Raw genomic sequence first — 16,729 nt, 5'->3', positions numbered from 1 at the left:
AATGTTTTCAAAATATTGTGGACAACTGGAAAAAAAAATGAAGATGGGAGAGGTTGCTCAAGGATGAAAACCATAACGAAATCACCTCCGAACACCACATGTACCTGCTGAAATTATTTAGAGAGAATTGCTTGAGAGGAGGGGAAAAAGAAGGCAAGTATTTTTTTTTTTTTTTAGGTTTTATGATTAATAAAGGTCTGGGGAGAGTGTTTACAAACTATTTTCTTTGCTGCCTGCTGTGCATAATAGAAAATTCAGCTCTAGGCTGATTGGCCAGGCAGAGAAACAGAGGCATCACAAGGGACAGGGAAGCAAACGCTGAGGTGCTGTGATGGAGAGGGGAAGGAGAAGCTCAGACATTTCCAGCCCTGAGATGGGGGTTCCTGTGTAACATCAGTTAAGTATTGGAGCAATCAGTCACATTGGGAGTGCCCAAACCCATGGTCCTGCCCCAGTTGGTTTTCCATGAAGGACAGGACACTGACAGGGGATGGGGTGAAAACCTCCTTTAGCTAGAAACCTCTTCTTTTTATTATTGCTTTTTTCTTGCAAGGCTGCGGTTGCCACAGGCATTAATTGCCTCAACACCAGTCGCACCAAGAGGGAAAGGAAAGCCTGGGGCTCGCTGGCTGTGCTGTACTCCACGGCCCTGCCAGGTCCTGGCACGTGGTGTGGGGATGTGTCCTGTGGAAGGGCACGGGGTGAGCATCCATGTGCTCCCACCCACGGGCCTCAGTGAACAGCCACCAGCAGCTGGAGGGCTAAACAACATTTGCATACAAATATACCCAGGACTGTAATCAGAGATAAATCCACAGAGTCCTTGTTGTTATTGTTTTATTTACAGAACACTCTCCTTGCGCAGAGAGGTTTTGAAATATGCTGACAGAGACAATGCAGGTATTTGCTACCTGAAACAACAGAAACGACTTGGGGCGTCAAGAAAAGCAGTCAGTGCACTACCTCTGCACCCAAAAAACCCCAAACAAAACCAAAACATCGGGTGTTGGTGTGAGGGGCAGAGAGACAGTGGACAGCTCGGTGCCCAAGGATGGGAGTGTGTTTTGTGTGTGTGTGTGTGTGTGTGTGTGTGTTTGTGTGTGTGTGTTTGTGTGTGTGTTTGTGTTTGTGTGGTGTGTGTGTATGTGTGTGTGTTTGTGTGTGTGTTTGTGTGGTGTGTGTGTACGTGTGTGTGTGTGTGTGGTGTGAGTGTATGTGTGTGTGTGTTTGTGTGTGTGTGTGTTTTGTATGTGTGTGTGTGTATGTGTATTTGTGTTGTGTGTGTGTGCTGGGCGGGCGGGACGGTGACTCCGCGGCCGCTGCCGTGACCTGGCCGCTCCCTGCGAACGGCCCCGTCCGCCTGCGCCCCGGGCTGCCCGCGGGCACGGCGGGCCCGGGACACGCACCGCTCCTCGGGCCGCCGCCCGCTCCGGCACGGGCACAGCGGGACGGAGCATCCCGGAGCGCCCCGGGCCGGCCATGCTCAGAGCACACCCGGTGTGCGCGACGGCGGGAGCGCCGGTCCCGGCGCCCTGCCAGTCCCGGTCCGTGCGTGGAGTGCGGTGCCAGTACGGTCCCAGTCCTGGTGCCATTGCCGGTGAAGTCCCAGTCCCGGTCCCATTGCCCGTCCCATTCTCGGGGCTGGTGCGGAGCGGCCTGGCGGAGCGGGGTGGTGCCGGTGCCGTCCCGGTGCCGGTGCGGAGGGGAGTGGCAGCCGGGGGCGGTCTTGGCGGGGAGGGGAGGAGGCGGTGGCGGTGCCGTCCCGCTCCGGTGCCGGAGCGGCCGCGCGGGGCGGGCCCGGCGGGGGCGGGCCCGGGAGGGGGCGCGGCCGCGGCGGGGCGGGCGGAGGAGCGGCGGGGCCGGGCGCGGGGGCTGCCGGGAAGGGCCGTGGGCAGCGGCGGGCGATGGCGGCGGCGCGGGTCCCGCCGCGGCGGAGGCGGCGGCGGCTGCGGCGGCTCTGAGCGGGGCGGCGGCGGCGATGCGCGGCGTTCCCGGCGACGATGGAGGACCGGTCCCACAAGGTGCTGCTGGCGCTGGTGATGCTCTTCCTCTTCGCCGTGATCGTGCTGCAGTACGTCTGCCCGGGCACCGAGTGCCAGCTGCTGCGGCTCCGCGCTCTCAGCCCCGCCGCCGCCGCCGACCCGTACCGGGCGGAGGACGAGACGCCGGCGCGTTTCGTTCCCCGTTTCAATTTCTCCGCCGACGACTTGCTGCGGCGGGTGGACTTCAACATCAAGGGGGACGACCTGATCGTGTTCCTGCACATCCAGAAGACGGGCGGCACCACCTTCGGGCGGCACCTGGTCCGCAACATCCAGCTGGAGCAGCCCTGCGAGTGCCGCGCCGGGCAGAAGAAGTGCACCTGCCACCGGCCCGGCAAGCGGGAGACCTGGCTCTTCTCCCGCTTCTCCACCGGCTGGAGCTGCGGGCTGCACGCCGACTGGACCGAGCTCACCAACTGCGTGCCCTCCGTGGTGGACAGCAAGAAGGAGGTGCGGCTCCGGCCCTCCAGGTGAGGCCGTGCCCCGGGGGGCTCTCGGCGGCGGCGGGACGGGCGATGGCCCGCGGGGCGCAGCCGTGCCGGGGATGCGGCGGGAGGAGGGAGGGGGCGCGGTGTGAGCCCGGCATCCCGGCACAGAGCAGCTGGCACCGCCGGGAGCCGCCGCGGTGGGCGCAGCGTGCCCCGAGCTCTGCAGAGCGGGCAATACCTGCCCCGCTCCGCCGGCAGGGAGGCGATGGAAGGGTGATGGAGGTGATGTCCCGCCGGCTGTCGCGGTTGTGACCGCTGGCGGGGAGAGGCCGGGGGTGATGAGCCCGGTGACACAGGAGCAGGCCTGGCAGCCCCGCAGCCTGGGGACCCCCGAGCGGCTCTCGCAGGAGGGAGGGTGCTTCGGCTGCCTGCGAGCTTCCCCCAGAGCTTTTCCATCTTTGGCTGTACGGAGCTCCTGCAGCTCCAGTGTGCGCCAAGAATTAATGTTGGTTTTGGGACTGTTGGTGAGCCGCTGTATCTTCTTGGTACCTGAAGTTTGGCTTCAGGATGGCGGCCATGCAAAGTAAAGGTTACTGTTATGGCTGAGTTACTGCAAATATTTGCATTGTTCTTCAGCCCTAACCTTGATAATTTTGTGCTTGCATTTGGATTTTACTGGCACTGCTCTCTTTTTATTCCTGGATCTTCCCTCGAAGTTGCCAACCTCCCCTGACCGTAGCAAGGGTGTTGCCTAAAAGTTGCCCCTGCCTTTCAGAAGCCCAGGGGCTTTTCCTCCTGAGCAGTAAGGACCTGCTTCCCCTTCTCCCAGAGCTCTTTGATCAGAGCCCACCTTCGGTTGTGACAGACTCAGGAGCTTGTCTGTGGCTGTACTGTGTTGCAGAACTGCTCAGGGTTTCAGTGTCTTTTTCCCTTCTTTTGTGGGAAATTAGAAACTAGAGTATCACTCCTATTGCACTGTGAGACTAACAGCAGGTCCCTTTACAGAGAGGCTGCTGTTATACATCATGCTATCTGAAGTCAAGTCTAAGCACAGATTCACTTGTAATACAAAGCAATTTCTTTCTAGAATTCCTTTTATATAGTGTGACACTACACTGCCATCTAGTAGAAAAATGCTTAGCATCATTATGGTCCTGTACCCAAGGACCAGCTCTTCATCAGACTTGGCTATTGTGATTCCTGCTCTTTTGTCTTCCCTACTGCTTTAAATTTTAATTGTCTAATTTTTGTGACATCCCATTTGCGAACATCAAGGACCAATTCCTTGCCCTCTGGATCTATTAGCCTCCTGGTTTCAGGCTGCTGAGCCTTGCAGCTATGTAGTTTATTTTACCTGTCCTATAAGCATGTTGTTTGTCAGCAGAAATGTAAATCACATAACATGTGCTCTGTTTTGCTGTACTGCTTCCAGTGTTCCTCTTTCTCCAGAGATGGGCCTGGCCTGCAGTGCTGTACCTGTGGGTCAGGGATTTCCTTCCTTTCCTAGAGACAAGTCTGCCTGTGCTTGGTCTTAGCTGTGCCCTCCAGAAAAAGGGGAGGCTCCTTGTCCTGAACCCACCACCTGAGGGGGAAGGGAGCATCAGGCTGGAGAGCTGGGATTTTGTCTGCAGCTTTTGGCTTTGTATGTTTTTTCCCTTTGTTGGATACCAGACATGCTTTCCTGAGTTGGAATGGAAGCAGTGCATGTTCCTGCTCAGGAGTTCAGAGCGATGGTTTCTTATCCTATAAACAATGTCTGCTGTCACAGCTGACTTCTGAGAGGTTGCTAGGACTTGTGACTTGGGATTGAAGCCAGGAGAGAGGGAGGAAAATGAAGCTTTGATGATTTTGTGTTAGGTAGAGGTCTACTCTCTCAAAGCCTTCCAAATGATATTATACTTTTAATAACCTAATTACACAGCTTGCTGAATAGCTACAGTTATTCTCCAAAAAAAATGTCTTGACAAGCAATTATTTGGACTGCAATTTCTAAATGTTTAAAAAATACAAGGAAGAGAAGTTCTTAAATGAACAATAGTCCTTTCAAGTCTTTCTGCCCGTTTTAATACCTCATCTTTAATTTTAGTTTGTGCTCTCAATTTAGCAGCAGTTCAGCTGACAACTGGTTAATTAGCAGCTCTACCTACTGCCAGTAGCAGACAGGCAGTCTAAGCCCTTTCTGGGCAGATAAAAGCTGCTTTCAGAGCTGCAGTAGGTGTGGGATGGGGGTGCCTAAGCTGGGAAGCCGTGCTGGCTCCAAGTGGGGTCAGCCTGGCTATTCCTGAACTGAGGTTTTTAGAGGGAGTCCTGACCATCCTGGGTCGTGTGTGATGGTGGGAAGGGAAAGGAACTCACAGACCTGGTGTGCAAATCCTGAGAGAAGGGGAAGCAGCTTGGAGGAGTGCAGGGCCCATTTGGGGAGCATTGTGAGGGCAGGGAGAAGAATTCTATCAGGAGCATAGAAGAATTTTCTCAAGTGAACCTTGTCTTGATAAGGGTAGGAATTTATAGAAAAGGCATTTACAGTTGAGGTGATTGAAAAGTGAGACCTGTTGTAAGAGTGATTTGAACTCCTTGGCAGCTGCATCAAGCAGTCTATAGTTACTGTCTTGTGGCTGTGTAGCCTTGTCTGGAAAGACCCAAATCTTCCATCAAACCTTTTAGCTTGCACCTATGTGTGATTACTTTGCACAGGTGTTTGTCTTTTCAGGTGTGGCAAGTCTGCTTGTCAGATTGCTGGTTACCTGGGCTGGTCTCTAGGGGCCTTTTGTTTTCTTTAAAAGTTGAATCTTTGTTAGTCTGGAGAAAGCTCTCTTCTGGACCATGCAATGCTCAGCACCAGGTACAGAGCATCTCTGTGGTAGGATGGGATGGGATCAGCCTGGAGGGTGTACGCATAAAGAACCTTGCTGCCTGCAGCAGTCATCCTGCAGTATCTGCTCTTAATTCTGTTAGTAGTCTGCCTCTGTTTTCTCTGGGAATTGCAGGTTTGGAGCACAGATTCCCTCAGTGGAGCAGTAGAAATACTCAGCATGGCTATTGTGCTTTAACACAATCCTGAAGTGGATTTAACACCATGGTCCTTTCCTGTCTGTGAGCTTATAGGTTCCCAAAACTTCATTTTCTTTGTAATGGTGGCTTGTGCTCCTTAATAAGTAGCAAGCAGGTAAATAGAACCAAAGAAGGAGAAGATCTTTCTTCCCCTGGAAGAACATGGTTTTCTGGTGTGAGGGCTGGGATTTTTGTGTTTCTCTTCTTGGATCCCATTGATGTGCTTGTTCTATATGCTCCTGTTCCTGTTTGTCTCCTGTTCCATCAGCCCTGCTCACCACTGCAGCGCCCAGAAATCACAGAAGAGGGAAGGGTGAAGGTATAGGCAAAATTGATGCTTTCAGTGCTCTGGATCTGCTACTTGGGAGGTGTGTGGAATGGGCTGATGGTGGTGGCAGAAAGGAGGGGATTGTCTCAGCTTCTTGGCACCAGTGGTGAGAAAGGAGAAATGTGCTTTTTCCTAGTCATGAGTGACTGACTTGGGTCACTTGATTGATTGTGGAAGCCTCAAAGCTTTTGGCACACTGAACTGAGGCAGCATCCAAAGTAACTGTGCATCACAGGACTGAGATTTCTCTCAGCTCTGGCTAATTATTATGGGAAGTGTCTACTGAAGTTGTCTATAGCAGTAAATCCAGTGGCACCATTGCAAGAAACAAAAGGCCTTGAGGTTAGACAGGAAACTGTAATGAGACATAGGAGCAAATACAGGTACCAGCATTCTTAAGTGGTGTCATGGCTTTGTCCCCTCCTTGGTGAGAGATGTGGTTGTGGTTGAAGGTCAGGCTGTATTTGATGTTCCTCCTGGGTAGCATTAAAGGAAGGAGATGTTCCCTGTTGAAGGGAGAACGAGCTTGTAGAGCTGCCTCTGGAGCCAGAAAGTCTGAGATTGGAGGAAACTTTGTGCTGCTGGTACAAGCCTGTTGGGCCAGGTTGGTGCCTGCTGGCTTTTGGGAGGCCTGATGCTGGCACCAGGCTGTTGTGATGTGGAGCAGAGGCTGCTGGCAATGCATGGGTGTTCTTATCTTGTCCCTGCATGTTACTGCAACCCTTCCAAGCTGAGTCTTACAAAAATCTGAAAAAAAAAAAAAAAGGTTGAAACATTTCCTAGCAAACTGGAGATACAGTGTGTGTCTCTGTTGGGTGAACAGATTAATCCATGTGCTCTTGAAAATGTGGAGTCATCTACTCTGAGCTCAGCACTACTGGCTCTAACTGAGGTGGGGTTTGTTTAGTTTTTAGTTTTCCCACAGTGAGTTTTTGTTATGGTGGAGTGTGTAGGTAGCTACAAAGGTATTGGTAACAGCTTCCCAGTGAACTGCTTTGGTGTGGAGGGGGAAAACCATCTGTAGCACTGCCAGGGAGAGAAAATTCATTTGTAGGGTTTGGTTCTTAGCAGCCTTTGAGTGTGCCTCTCCCTGCTGCAGAGGTGTTAAATAGCTGTGCAAGTGGATGAACTCAGTGTTTCACCTGTAGTGGTGGAAGTTGGGGAATAGTTAAGCCCCATAAAGCAGCACTAAACCCCTTGCAGGCTGAAGAGGTCCCACGGTGCCCCAAGACTTTGGGTGGATAATGCAGGCTGCAGCAGGAGGTGGACAATTCAGAACCTCTGGAGCTGGTGGAGCAGACACCATTTCCCAGGATGGAGTCCCCCAGTGCTGGGGTGAAGCCTGGGGGGCTGCTCAGGGAGAGAGGGGACCAGCCCAGCTGAGCTGGAGGCTGTGAGTGAGCAGATGGGGTGACCTGCTGTAACCTGGGCTCTGGCCAGAGCACCAGGAGGGTGCCTGCCTGCCCTTGAAATACACACCACTGAAACTCCCCAGGAAAAACTGAGCAACAGTTATAAAGCAAAAAAAAAAAAAACCCAAAACAACAAATCACCAAAACCACAAAACAAAAAAACACCCAAAAAACAAACAAAAAACCCGAAACCAACAAAACCCAGAGCTTTTGTAGAGATGCTGCCAGGCCTGAGTGGCTCTGAGCTGCTTCATTGATCAGCAAGATTTCCTGATGCCCCTGCTTGTTCCAGCCTGGTGGTTGCAGGGTGGGATTTGCTATCTTGCCACCCACAAACCTGCACCTCCAGCAGCTGAATTTTCCTGCATGGCACCTCTTGGGACCAAAGCAGTAGGAGCCGTGGACCAGCCTACAGAGTGAAAAAGGGGTTTTGAGGGGAAGGGCAAGGCACTATTTTCCTAAGTACAAGTGTTTCTTTCACCTAATCCCATTACAAGGACTAACCTTGAAAGGCTTGGTTATAAACTTAAGTTCATGGCTATTTTAGATTTGGACTGTAGGACTTGTTAAGCTCTCTAAATTGATATTGCTGGTTTTGCAGATAAAATGTTGGGCTTCTTAAAGGGATTAAAAATAATTTTTTTTCTCTAAGTCTTTAATAAGGTGCAAATTTACTTTCAGTTATTTGAAAGTATATTTTTCATGCTGCCTTTAACTTTAAATTTGAGCATTTCTTGTGGGTAGAGAGAAGGCATTAATTGTTGCAGAAATAATTCCCAGTGGTTGCAGTAGAGCAAGATATGAAGCACAGGTGTTATACCTTGAATTGTTTTATTCCATATGTTATCTGAGTTGGTCCTTCCTAAAGAAGAGAGTGGGAATTTGAACACTGTGGCATGGTGCTGCTGTACCAAGAATTGATTACTTTTTATTAAAAGGTTACCTTTCTGTTAATTTTTCTTTTGGAATTTATAAATATTCAAATTAAACTATAAATAAATGCTTTGACTGTATTAAAATAGACACAGATTGTGCCTTGTGATCCCTCTTGATAACTTTATGACCTTTAATAAAGGTTATCAAAGGCGCTTGGAAGTCAGGCGTTACCAATAAGTTATTTTTATTAAAAGACAGATTTTTAAGTTTAACAAGTCAAGCGTTGGTCCTGAGACATATTAACTGAGATTAATTTGTGCTTCATTTATTTAATCTGAATTGTCAGGAATCATGTTCTCTACTGATGTAAATGTCGGCAAAAAGGACTTATTAGTAGATTTGATTGCTTTTTAAATTTAACTAGCAGAGATGCACTGGCATGCCTAAGAGAATTGGTCTGTTTCTGTGAACAGTTCAGTGCCTAATGAATCACTTCAATGTACTTTTCTGAAGGAAAGCAGAGCAATTTAAATGTGCAATGCATTGATTTACCTCAAATGGATTAGGCCTCTGTGTGCAATCCTTTGCATTAATTTACTTTCTCCACAACTGTAATAATAAAGGCAGCATTTCTGTATGGCTTCGGCCCAAATTAGCTCGTGTAACTTGCTAGAAAGCAAAAATAATTGATATGTGTCTGAAAATGGGATGTTAGAATGGGTCTTTCTGAGAAGACACAGGCTTTGGGAAGTGCAGCAGGGTCCAGGATGCTTCTGGGAGCCATGCCAAGGGCAGGACAGCTGGGCTGGATGGAACCCATGTCAAATGAATCTTGTGTCAAAGGATTTCTTGACATTTTAATGGAAAAAAATTATATGTATATTTATATATATTTGTGATTTGGTGCAACTCTAAGATTTTGGTGATGTGAACAAGTTTTTCTTTTTTAAGTTACTGAAGGAATAATACAAAATCTTGTAACTCCAGCATATTCAGCTTATTTTATTCCTGCAGTAACTTTTCAGTCATCTCTTGCCCTCCCATAAGCTCAACCTGCTGAGCAGCCAAGCGGCCAGGGCACAAAACTCTGGGTAATTCCCTTATTTAACCACTTTGCTGCAGCAATGGTGCCTGGGCTTTGTTTCACTCTGCAGGGATTACTGTGGGTGAGCAGCCCTCAGCCATTTTTGGAATTATCCTTGTAGGCTCCTTACATACTTGTGAGGATTAATCTCCCTTTCCCTTCTCGATCAGTTAATTCCCATTGCTGGATAGCTGCCTGCCCAGATGCGAACAGGCAGGGAAGCAAAGCTGTTCAGCATCCCCAGCTGCTGCCTTGTTCCCTTGGGAGCCTGGTTCCCTGCTCCCAGTTTGGGGATGGAATTCTTGCCCGAGCAGTGCCTGAGTCTGCAGCTCCTTGGTGGAAGCAAAGCCAGCCAGGAGAGGAGATGTGGGACTCTCATTTTCATGGGATGATGGAGGCAGCACGGTGACTGGGGTAGGGGGAAAATGCCATTCCTGCCATTCCTGCCTCCTCCTTCCTCCTCCTCTTCTTCCTTGGCAGCTGGCAAGCGTGGATTATTGTTTGTGATTGACTTGCTGATGCTGGCAATTGTACATTGTGTTCTGGGACTAATAGGGTAGCACCGAATTATTCAGGCGTTATTGAAACGAATCACATTTGTGATGAGTAATAAGTAGGAGACTTTGGTATTTATGAATAATTAACACAGTAAAGTTTTTCTTAGACATGAAGAAATTATTTAATTTCTACTGTGAACACTCTGTAAAATTAATGAAAGATAATTGCATTTGCTAATGTGAGACTAAGAAGCCAAAGCAATCCATTCTTTTGCATTTAAGTTCATATTGCTGATGTAAACAGCCAATGTAGATTTCCTTTAATATGTTTTCATTGGGTGGGACCTGTGTTTATCATCGAGGGGGGTGGGTTTTGTGGAAATAGAAAGTCTAAACACTTCATGTGCTGTTGCCTTTTCCATCCACTCCCATATCTCTGGGTGGATAGTGAATATATGCATATAACAAGATAATGTTTTTGAATAAGTGGCAATTAGGACCAGCTTTTTTTCTTCTTCCCTGACTTTAGCCTTCTTTCTCAGCTGTTCATGCTTTTAAAGACAGAATCCATTTAAGCTATTATATACAGCTTTGAGTGAAATCTCCTCTTTTTTAGTCTTGAAAAAAATCATTAGTCTTTAGAGGCCTATAAATCATAAGATCCATTAGGGGTGAGACTCAAATCATGTTACTTCTTGCTTCTCAGCTGCTTATCCAACTCTGAAGGAGCCAAACTTTTGATGTAATATAACTAAATATATGCAGCTACAAGGGAGATAATCTTGCAGCATAAATGATTTTGCACATCTCCATAAAGGCATGAAGAAGAGTATGCCTTTCATGAGATCCTTGTAGCAAATGCTCCTAATTTCCTGTAATCAAAAGGATTGTGCAGTTTTGATGCTCTTAGAGGTCCGAGTAGCTGGAAGATCAATTCTGCCATAAATCCTTTTTTTTTTTTGGCTAAGTTAAAACATTGCAAGGCTCCCAGCAATGGCAATCTGCTCATTCAGTGCTCTGTTTGAACTGTAAGATCCTTCGGCAGACGCCCAAATCGAGTGACTGAAACACTCTCTGCCACTGATTATTTCCTTCAGCTTTCCTTGGGTTCAGAGAAAAGCAACTATTTTAACCCCCCCTGTTAAGCAAAACAATGTTTCCTTGGTCAGAGCCAGAGAAGCTGCTTTTGAGAGTTTCTTTTTCAGGGTAACTGAGGGGAGAGCATTTCCTTTTGCCTGTGGGAAAGTTAGTCCCTGGAGCAATCCCAAGCCATTCTGAGGTACCAAGTTTTTTTTTTTTTACTGTGGGTTCAGAGAAAGTTATTTGGAATAAGCTTGTGTCTTGCTTAAGCAAAACCTGCCAGGTAGTAACTTTATCATGTTTTTTGCCAGCAGTTAACTCCTCTTGGTGGTGAAGGTGCTGTGGGGGCTCTCCTCCCCATGGAGCACTCAGAGGGGGCTGGAGGTGGGAGGAGGGTCTGTCCCTGCAGCATTTCCAGAAGAGTGGCAGGTTTTGTTCCTCCTGGAACTAATTCCTCCAACTGTAGAAGATGGCTGTGTGGCTTCTGCCTTTCACAGTGCTGTTTCTTTTTCTTTGAGGGGTGTTGGATCTAATCAGAACAGTGGTATCACAGAGAAAGAGAAAGCGCTCAAGGAAATGTCAGACACAACAGGATGTGCCTGCTGGATGGTAGCTGAGTGACTTGCAAAAACATTAATGGCATAAATTAGTCTTTAACTCCTTCAACTCTTGTGTGCTGGTAAGCATTCAAGTCAGTCTCTGGTAAGAGAAAAAGCTTGTCTTGGCATGGTCACCTCATTTTCTCTTTTACTAAGTGCACATCTTTAGCCAAAACTTCAGTAGGTTTGGGGTTTTTTTTTACTTTGGTGATTTCTAGCATCTATCGGTCAATAAAATGTGGGGTAGAATTTTTGCTTTCAAATGCAGCTGACTATAAAGATCAGTTGTTTGGCTTTCATGTGGATTGTTGCTGCTTAATTCTGGTTAGCTTGAACGAAAAGTGGTACATAAACATGGAGTGGGATTGGAGAAGCCAAGACATTATACCTGGGGTGAGTCCTGTCTTCATCACCAAGTGTGTCATCTCTTCTCAGCCACTGCCTTGTCTGTGTAATTCAGCTCTTTGCACGAGGATATCTTTCCATCTGTACATAGCAGAAAGGATGTTGGATTTCCTAGCCTGGCTGCATGTAGTGGCTTTGCTGTCTATATGTGACTAATCCTGGGTAGAGGCACTGGAAATATTGTGTTCAGTTTGAATTTAGGGAATCTGTAGTGTTTAAATAGAAAACCAGAGTGCTGTAGTGACAGGTGACAGCAGCCTGCTGTGCACATGCTGGTGTCCTGGGAGGGCTGTGATGTTCCTTCTCTTCCCAGGAAGGTCAGAGGAAGCTCCCTGTCCATGTGGCTGCTGGTGTGGAGTCACACCACTCAGTGCTTCCAGGCCAGACCTCTTGCATCATCTTGGTTTCACCCCTTTTCACGAATGAAGCAATGTACAACTTTGCTCTTTGAAATTTACAGCTTAGGAAGATCCTAAGTACAGTTGTCCTAAAGTAAGATCTAATCATGCTCTAAAGGTGTGTTTGGGAACCTGGTGCTCTGACTGAAGGGTGTAATGAAAAGCCAGGACCTGCCCTCCAAACAGGAGACTTTGGGGGTGTGACACCACAAGTCCTGCCCAAAGTCAGTAGGAATGAAACTGCTGTGCTTTAAGCTGCTGCTTTGTCTGGTGGCTGTCAAGGCTGCAGCTGCTCAGAGTGGAAGGGACTAGACCATCAGAAGGCACAGCGGTAGCAGAGACCTAGGAGAAGCCTCAGTTCCTTGACATGAGACTTCCTTCAGAAGTCAGTTCCTTGTATCTCTTAACTCTGTTAAATTGCAAGACTGTTGTAATGTCATTCAAGTCAGTCCTGCTTCAGATAGACCCCAGGTGAGCCCATAAACACAACTGATGGATTTGGCGAAGCACAGTTATGAAAGCCTTTTTTTCATCCCGTTTCCAGAGAAGAGGCAGAAAACAAATGAAAAGAGTAGTTGCACCTGCAGCTGCTTTCCCTGAGATGAGGCAGCCTTCTACTGGCTCACTTTCCATGCTGATAGTTGCATTTTGGAAGTCAGCAGTGTTCTGGGTTGGAATACGAGCACTCTCAGAATTTTATGGATAGAGACAACTTCCTTACTGAGTTAGATTTATGGGGTATTGCTGATAATACCTGCTGGAGATTGGAGCTCACAGTTTGCTAGCAGTGATGCAGAACAGCTGAACAAGAGGGCAGTGGCTGGGGATGAGTTTTGACTGGGAAAGACTTCTGCAAGCTGCTTTATCACCCAGTATTTTGTGGCATAGTTAACATGCTACCATGTGCAAGAAGAAATTGCAGTTTTGCTAGAAATACAATCAGCAGAAAATACTGTGCAGGAAATGTGTTAGCACTGCCCTGTGTTTTGAATTACTGAGCTATTTTGTTGCTTGCAAGGATGAAAGTGCTAATTGCATGTGGCCTGGGGTTTGGTACAATACAGCTTTTGGAAAAATCTGCCATAAATGGTTTTAAATTTATTTATTGGGACATTTAAGTGTAAGCACATAATGGTGCTGATATTTCTGGAGATGGGATCAGAAGGAGGTTGTGCATCACTAGGTTTAAGAGGCACACAAACTATGTCTTGTCAAGCTTGAACTCTGTTGTGTTACCAAAAGTACTTAAATATATTGCTTAAGCATAGGCTCAAAGTGTTTAAATTTATTGCTCAGGGCTGTGCAGAATAGGGATCAGTAACAGTGTCAGCATGTTTTGTTGCCCTGGAGTGGCAAGGTTTTGTGCTCTGCAGACTTGGGCTTTTGAGTGTATTCTCTCTTGTTTGGGATGCCATCTTTCCCCTGCTGCAGTTCTTGCTGTCTTACACCTTGGGGTGGTCGGTGCTGCAGCTGTGTGTGCACCAGGACAAGCAGAGGGTGCAGGGTCCAGAGAGTTGCTGAGACACGTGAAAGTTGAGATTCCCTGTTACAGGACCCAAAGACCTGGGGAGAGGTTGGGTAAATTGATGCATCCATGTGATGTTGTCCATCCTGGCTGGTATATCTGCCTTGGGCTGGGGACCTGGAGAACCAAAAGCAGCACCGTACTCAGACTCTGTGTAACAGCCATGCCTCTGCAGGAAGGCTGTAGGAAGAGATGCCTTTCCTGGGCAGGCATCCTGGTTTGTTTGAGGGTACAGGTGAAAATGGGAGTTTTAAATCTGTTTTCCATCAGCATCTGAAAGAGCACACTGAAAAGGCCAACTCTGTTTGACCTGAATCCAGACCTCCCGTCAGCCAATCCTTTTTATAAAATTGGTCAGTGTATCAGGCAGCCTGGAGAAAAAAACACAGAAAGGACTTAAGAATAACTGAGCTCATGGTGAGATAAAAATTTCTCAGAGCCTGGATTATGGAGGGATCTGGTTATTTGTGAAATATATAAGCAGATTCTCTGGCTCGGCTGCGGAGGCTCAGCGGTTGTGCTGGAGGATTTGATTGTGTGCTCAGCCCATCCTGCTGCTCTCCCAGGTACAGCTGAGTCTGGAAATTGAGGTTTAAGGCTGATGACAGCTTGTGTATTAAATGTTACAAATTAACTGTACTTTGGAAATTGCAATTATAGGCTTTTTTAAGGAATCTAAGGCTCTCTTGTTTATTCTCTGAAGAGTTGGTTTTACTTTTCCTGTCATGTTATGTTTTTTTTCTGAAATTAGCAGAACATTTTTGCTTCTGCTTTTTCCTCATGTATCTTCTGATGTCAGGAAGGTGAATTGCTTCCTGCAATAAACCTCTGTAATCATAGAAGAGTTATGGGTATAAAGTGCAGTATCATACTTTATTTTTTCCCTTACAGTAAAAATATTTAATGTCTTATAAAATGGTCCATCAAGATAAGTGATATTCTGGTCTCTTTACTCTTGTGATTAAAACTCTTTTTAAGGATATTTGTGTGTCTCAGAACATGTTGGAGTTCCCAGTACCTTTAGTTGTTTAGAATAGAGGTTAGGCTGGTTAAACCTGAGGTCTGTCCTCTCTTGGTGATGGGCACTCAAGCTGAAATCTGATCATCAAGAGAAGGTAACACAGTCTGTGAAGTGAGTTGCTCTTTTTTGGCAGCAGGTGTTACCAAAATGCTTTCCTGTGACTTTCATGTGTTTGGCTTCCCAAGACCCTTATGGAGAACAACTTTGGGGTGGGGGCCTCATCTCCTTCCACCAAGCACTTGGCAGACAGAAGTCACTGGGCACATGAGCATTTACAGGTGGCTTGCCTGTGTAGGACTGTATCTTCTAAGGTATGGTTAATAATTTTGATTATAGCAGAGGACTGATGTAATTTCCTATGGAAAGGGGAAGCAGGCATCTGGGATGCAATGTAAAGGCAGGAATTGCAGTTCTGGGCTGCCAGAAGTCATTCCTTTTTTGGTATTTGTGGAAGTTTGTGTTGGGCTCTATTACAGGACTTGGGAGATGTGTTTTCTTTTGGATTTAGGTTACTGTAGGATTTATGGAAGCTGAAGAGTACATTGTGTCCTTGTGTACAAGGGCATGATCTGTGCTTGTGTAAGTGATCCTAAAATCTGTGATGAGATAGCTGTGGGAGCCAATCTTGGATGTTTGGAGAAGTGAGGAGCAGAAAGACAGACTTTTTAGCTCATTCTTTTATTTTGCAAGAGGTTTTTCATCTTTGCTTGAGCAGCTGAGATGAAACATCCCTTTCTGTTAAAGACAGAAGCAAAACCCTTCGCTTTAATGCAGGGAGCAGGGCTGGGATGTGCTGCAATCACTTGGCTTTGATCCTTGGTTGTGGTGTAGGAGAGCACAGTGCAGCTCAGGAAAGTGTAGTGGTGAAGTGTTTCTGAGTCCCTGGTTTAGGCTGATGCCTGTGTTGCTGGCCCAGGGTCAGATGAGATCACTCCAGCTTGCAAGTGCCATCGAGCTCTTTGGGGTCACCTGCAGCAGTCCCATCCCAGCCACCTCTTCCTCACCTCCTGTTCCCCCTCCCAGCTGCCCCCCAGGCAGGGAGACTGGGGGAAAATTTTCTGAGAGGACTGTCAAAAAATTGTCTGTTCCCTCCCTGCTTGAAGATTGGGGCTCTCTTATGGCCTTTTATTTTATACACAGTTCTTGTGTTGGTTGAGCAGCCTTTTTGCAAGCTCCACTGCTCCTTCAGCTGGGAGCAGGGTTTCTGCCTAGCAGAGATTTTGTGGTAAAATTTATTGTGCTGTACTTGAACACTAGTGGGTTTTTCCCTTCTCTCTTTAAACAAGCTTTCCCCCCCCCCTTTTTTTTTCACTAATGGGGAATTTCAGCTTGTCCTCTGCTTAAGCACAGTTCAAGCTTTTCCAGGAAAATTGAATGAATCAGTAATGCTTCTCTCTTCTGCTTCTTGTATGCTTAGCTAATTGTATTATTTTTATTGCGGTTTTGATTGCATAAAGGCCTTTTTCTGGCATCATTTTCTGCACAAGAGAGGGCAGACAAGATCTTTAAGGTGGTGCTTCTCCCTCAGGAGCTGTGTTATCCCCAGACCTTCAGAGTTTGAGAATCACAGCTTTAGGAAGAGGTTGAATCTGAACAAGGACAGCCAATGCTTACAGTATGTTGTTCTCCTGTGGACTGAGGGGTTTTCATTCAAATGATGTGCAGGGATGAGCATGCAGGAGCACAGGATGACTTTGAGCTTACCCTTTGGCAGCAGGGAGAGGCAGCTTCCCTCCACAGCTCCCAGGCAGCCCCTTGGTGCTCCTCATTTCCTTTGCTGCCACTCACTCTCCTTGCAGATCCCAGCACAGTCCCAGAGGTTTGTTCTTAATTGTTTCACCTTTCACATAGACTTGATGCTCTCTAGATTGATGTCTTGAAGCATGGGTTTAAAAATCAAATAGCAAATGACTGCACTCCAGTGGATGCTATTGCACTAGACATTACGTTTTAGAAGTCACTGTGGTTAAGTGGAGTATCTCT

At 47.3% G+C, this 16,729-nt stretch overlaps 1 protein-coding gene across 1 annotated transcript in view; it reads left to right on the top strand.

The window, feature by feature from the left end:
* Nucleotides 1–1,937: 1,937 nt before the first annotated feature.
* Nucleotides 1,938–16,729, top strand: part of HS6ST2 (heparan sulfate 6-O-sulfotransferase 2) — a 126,876-nt gene continuing 112,084 nt past the window's right edge. The window contains exon 1 of the mRNA XM_066559439.1: nt 1,938–2,512. Within this exon, the coding sequence (XP_066415536.1) occupies nt 2,001–2,512 (512 nt within the window). The 5' untranslated portion in view covers nt 1,938–2,000. The remainder of the gene's footprint in view (nt 2,513–16,729) is intronic.

Source organism: Molothrus aeneus, chromosome 14 (assembly GCF_037042795.1).
Source record: "Molothrus aeneus isolate 106 chromosome 14, BPBGC_Maene_1.0, whole genome shotgun sequence".
NCBI lineage: Eukaryota > Metazoa > Chordata > Aves > Passeriformes > Icteridae > Molothrus > Molothrus aeneus.
The sequence above is the reverse complement of the archived record's forward strand: the minus strand, read 5'-3'. Positions and strand labels throughout refer to the sequence as shown.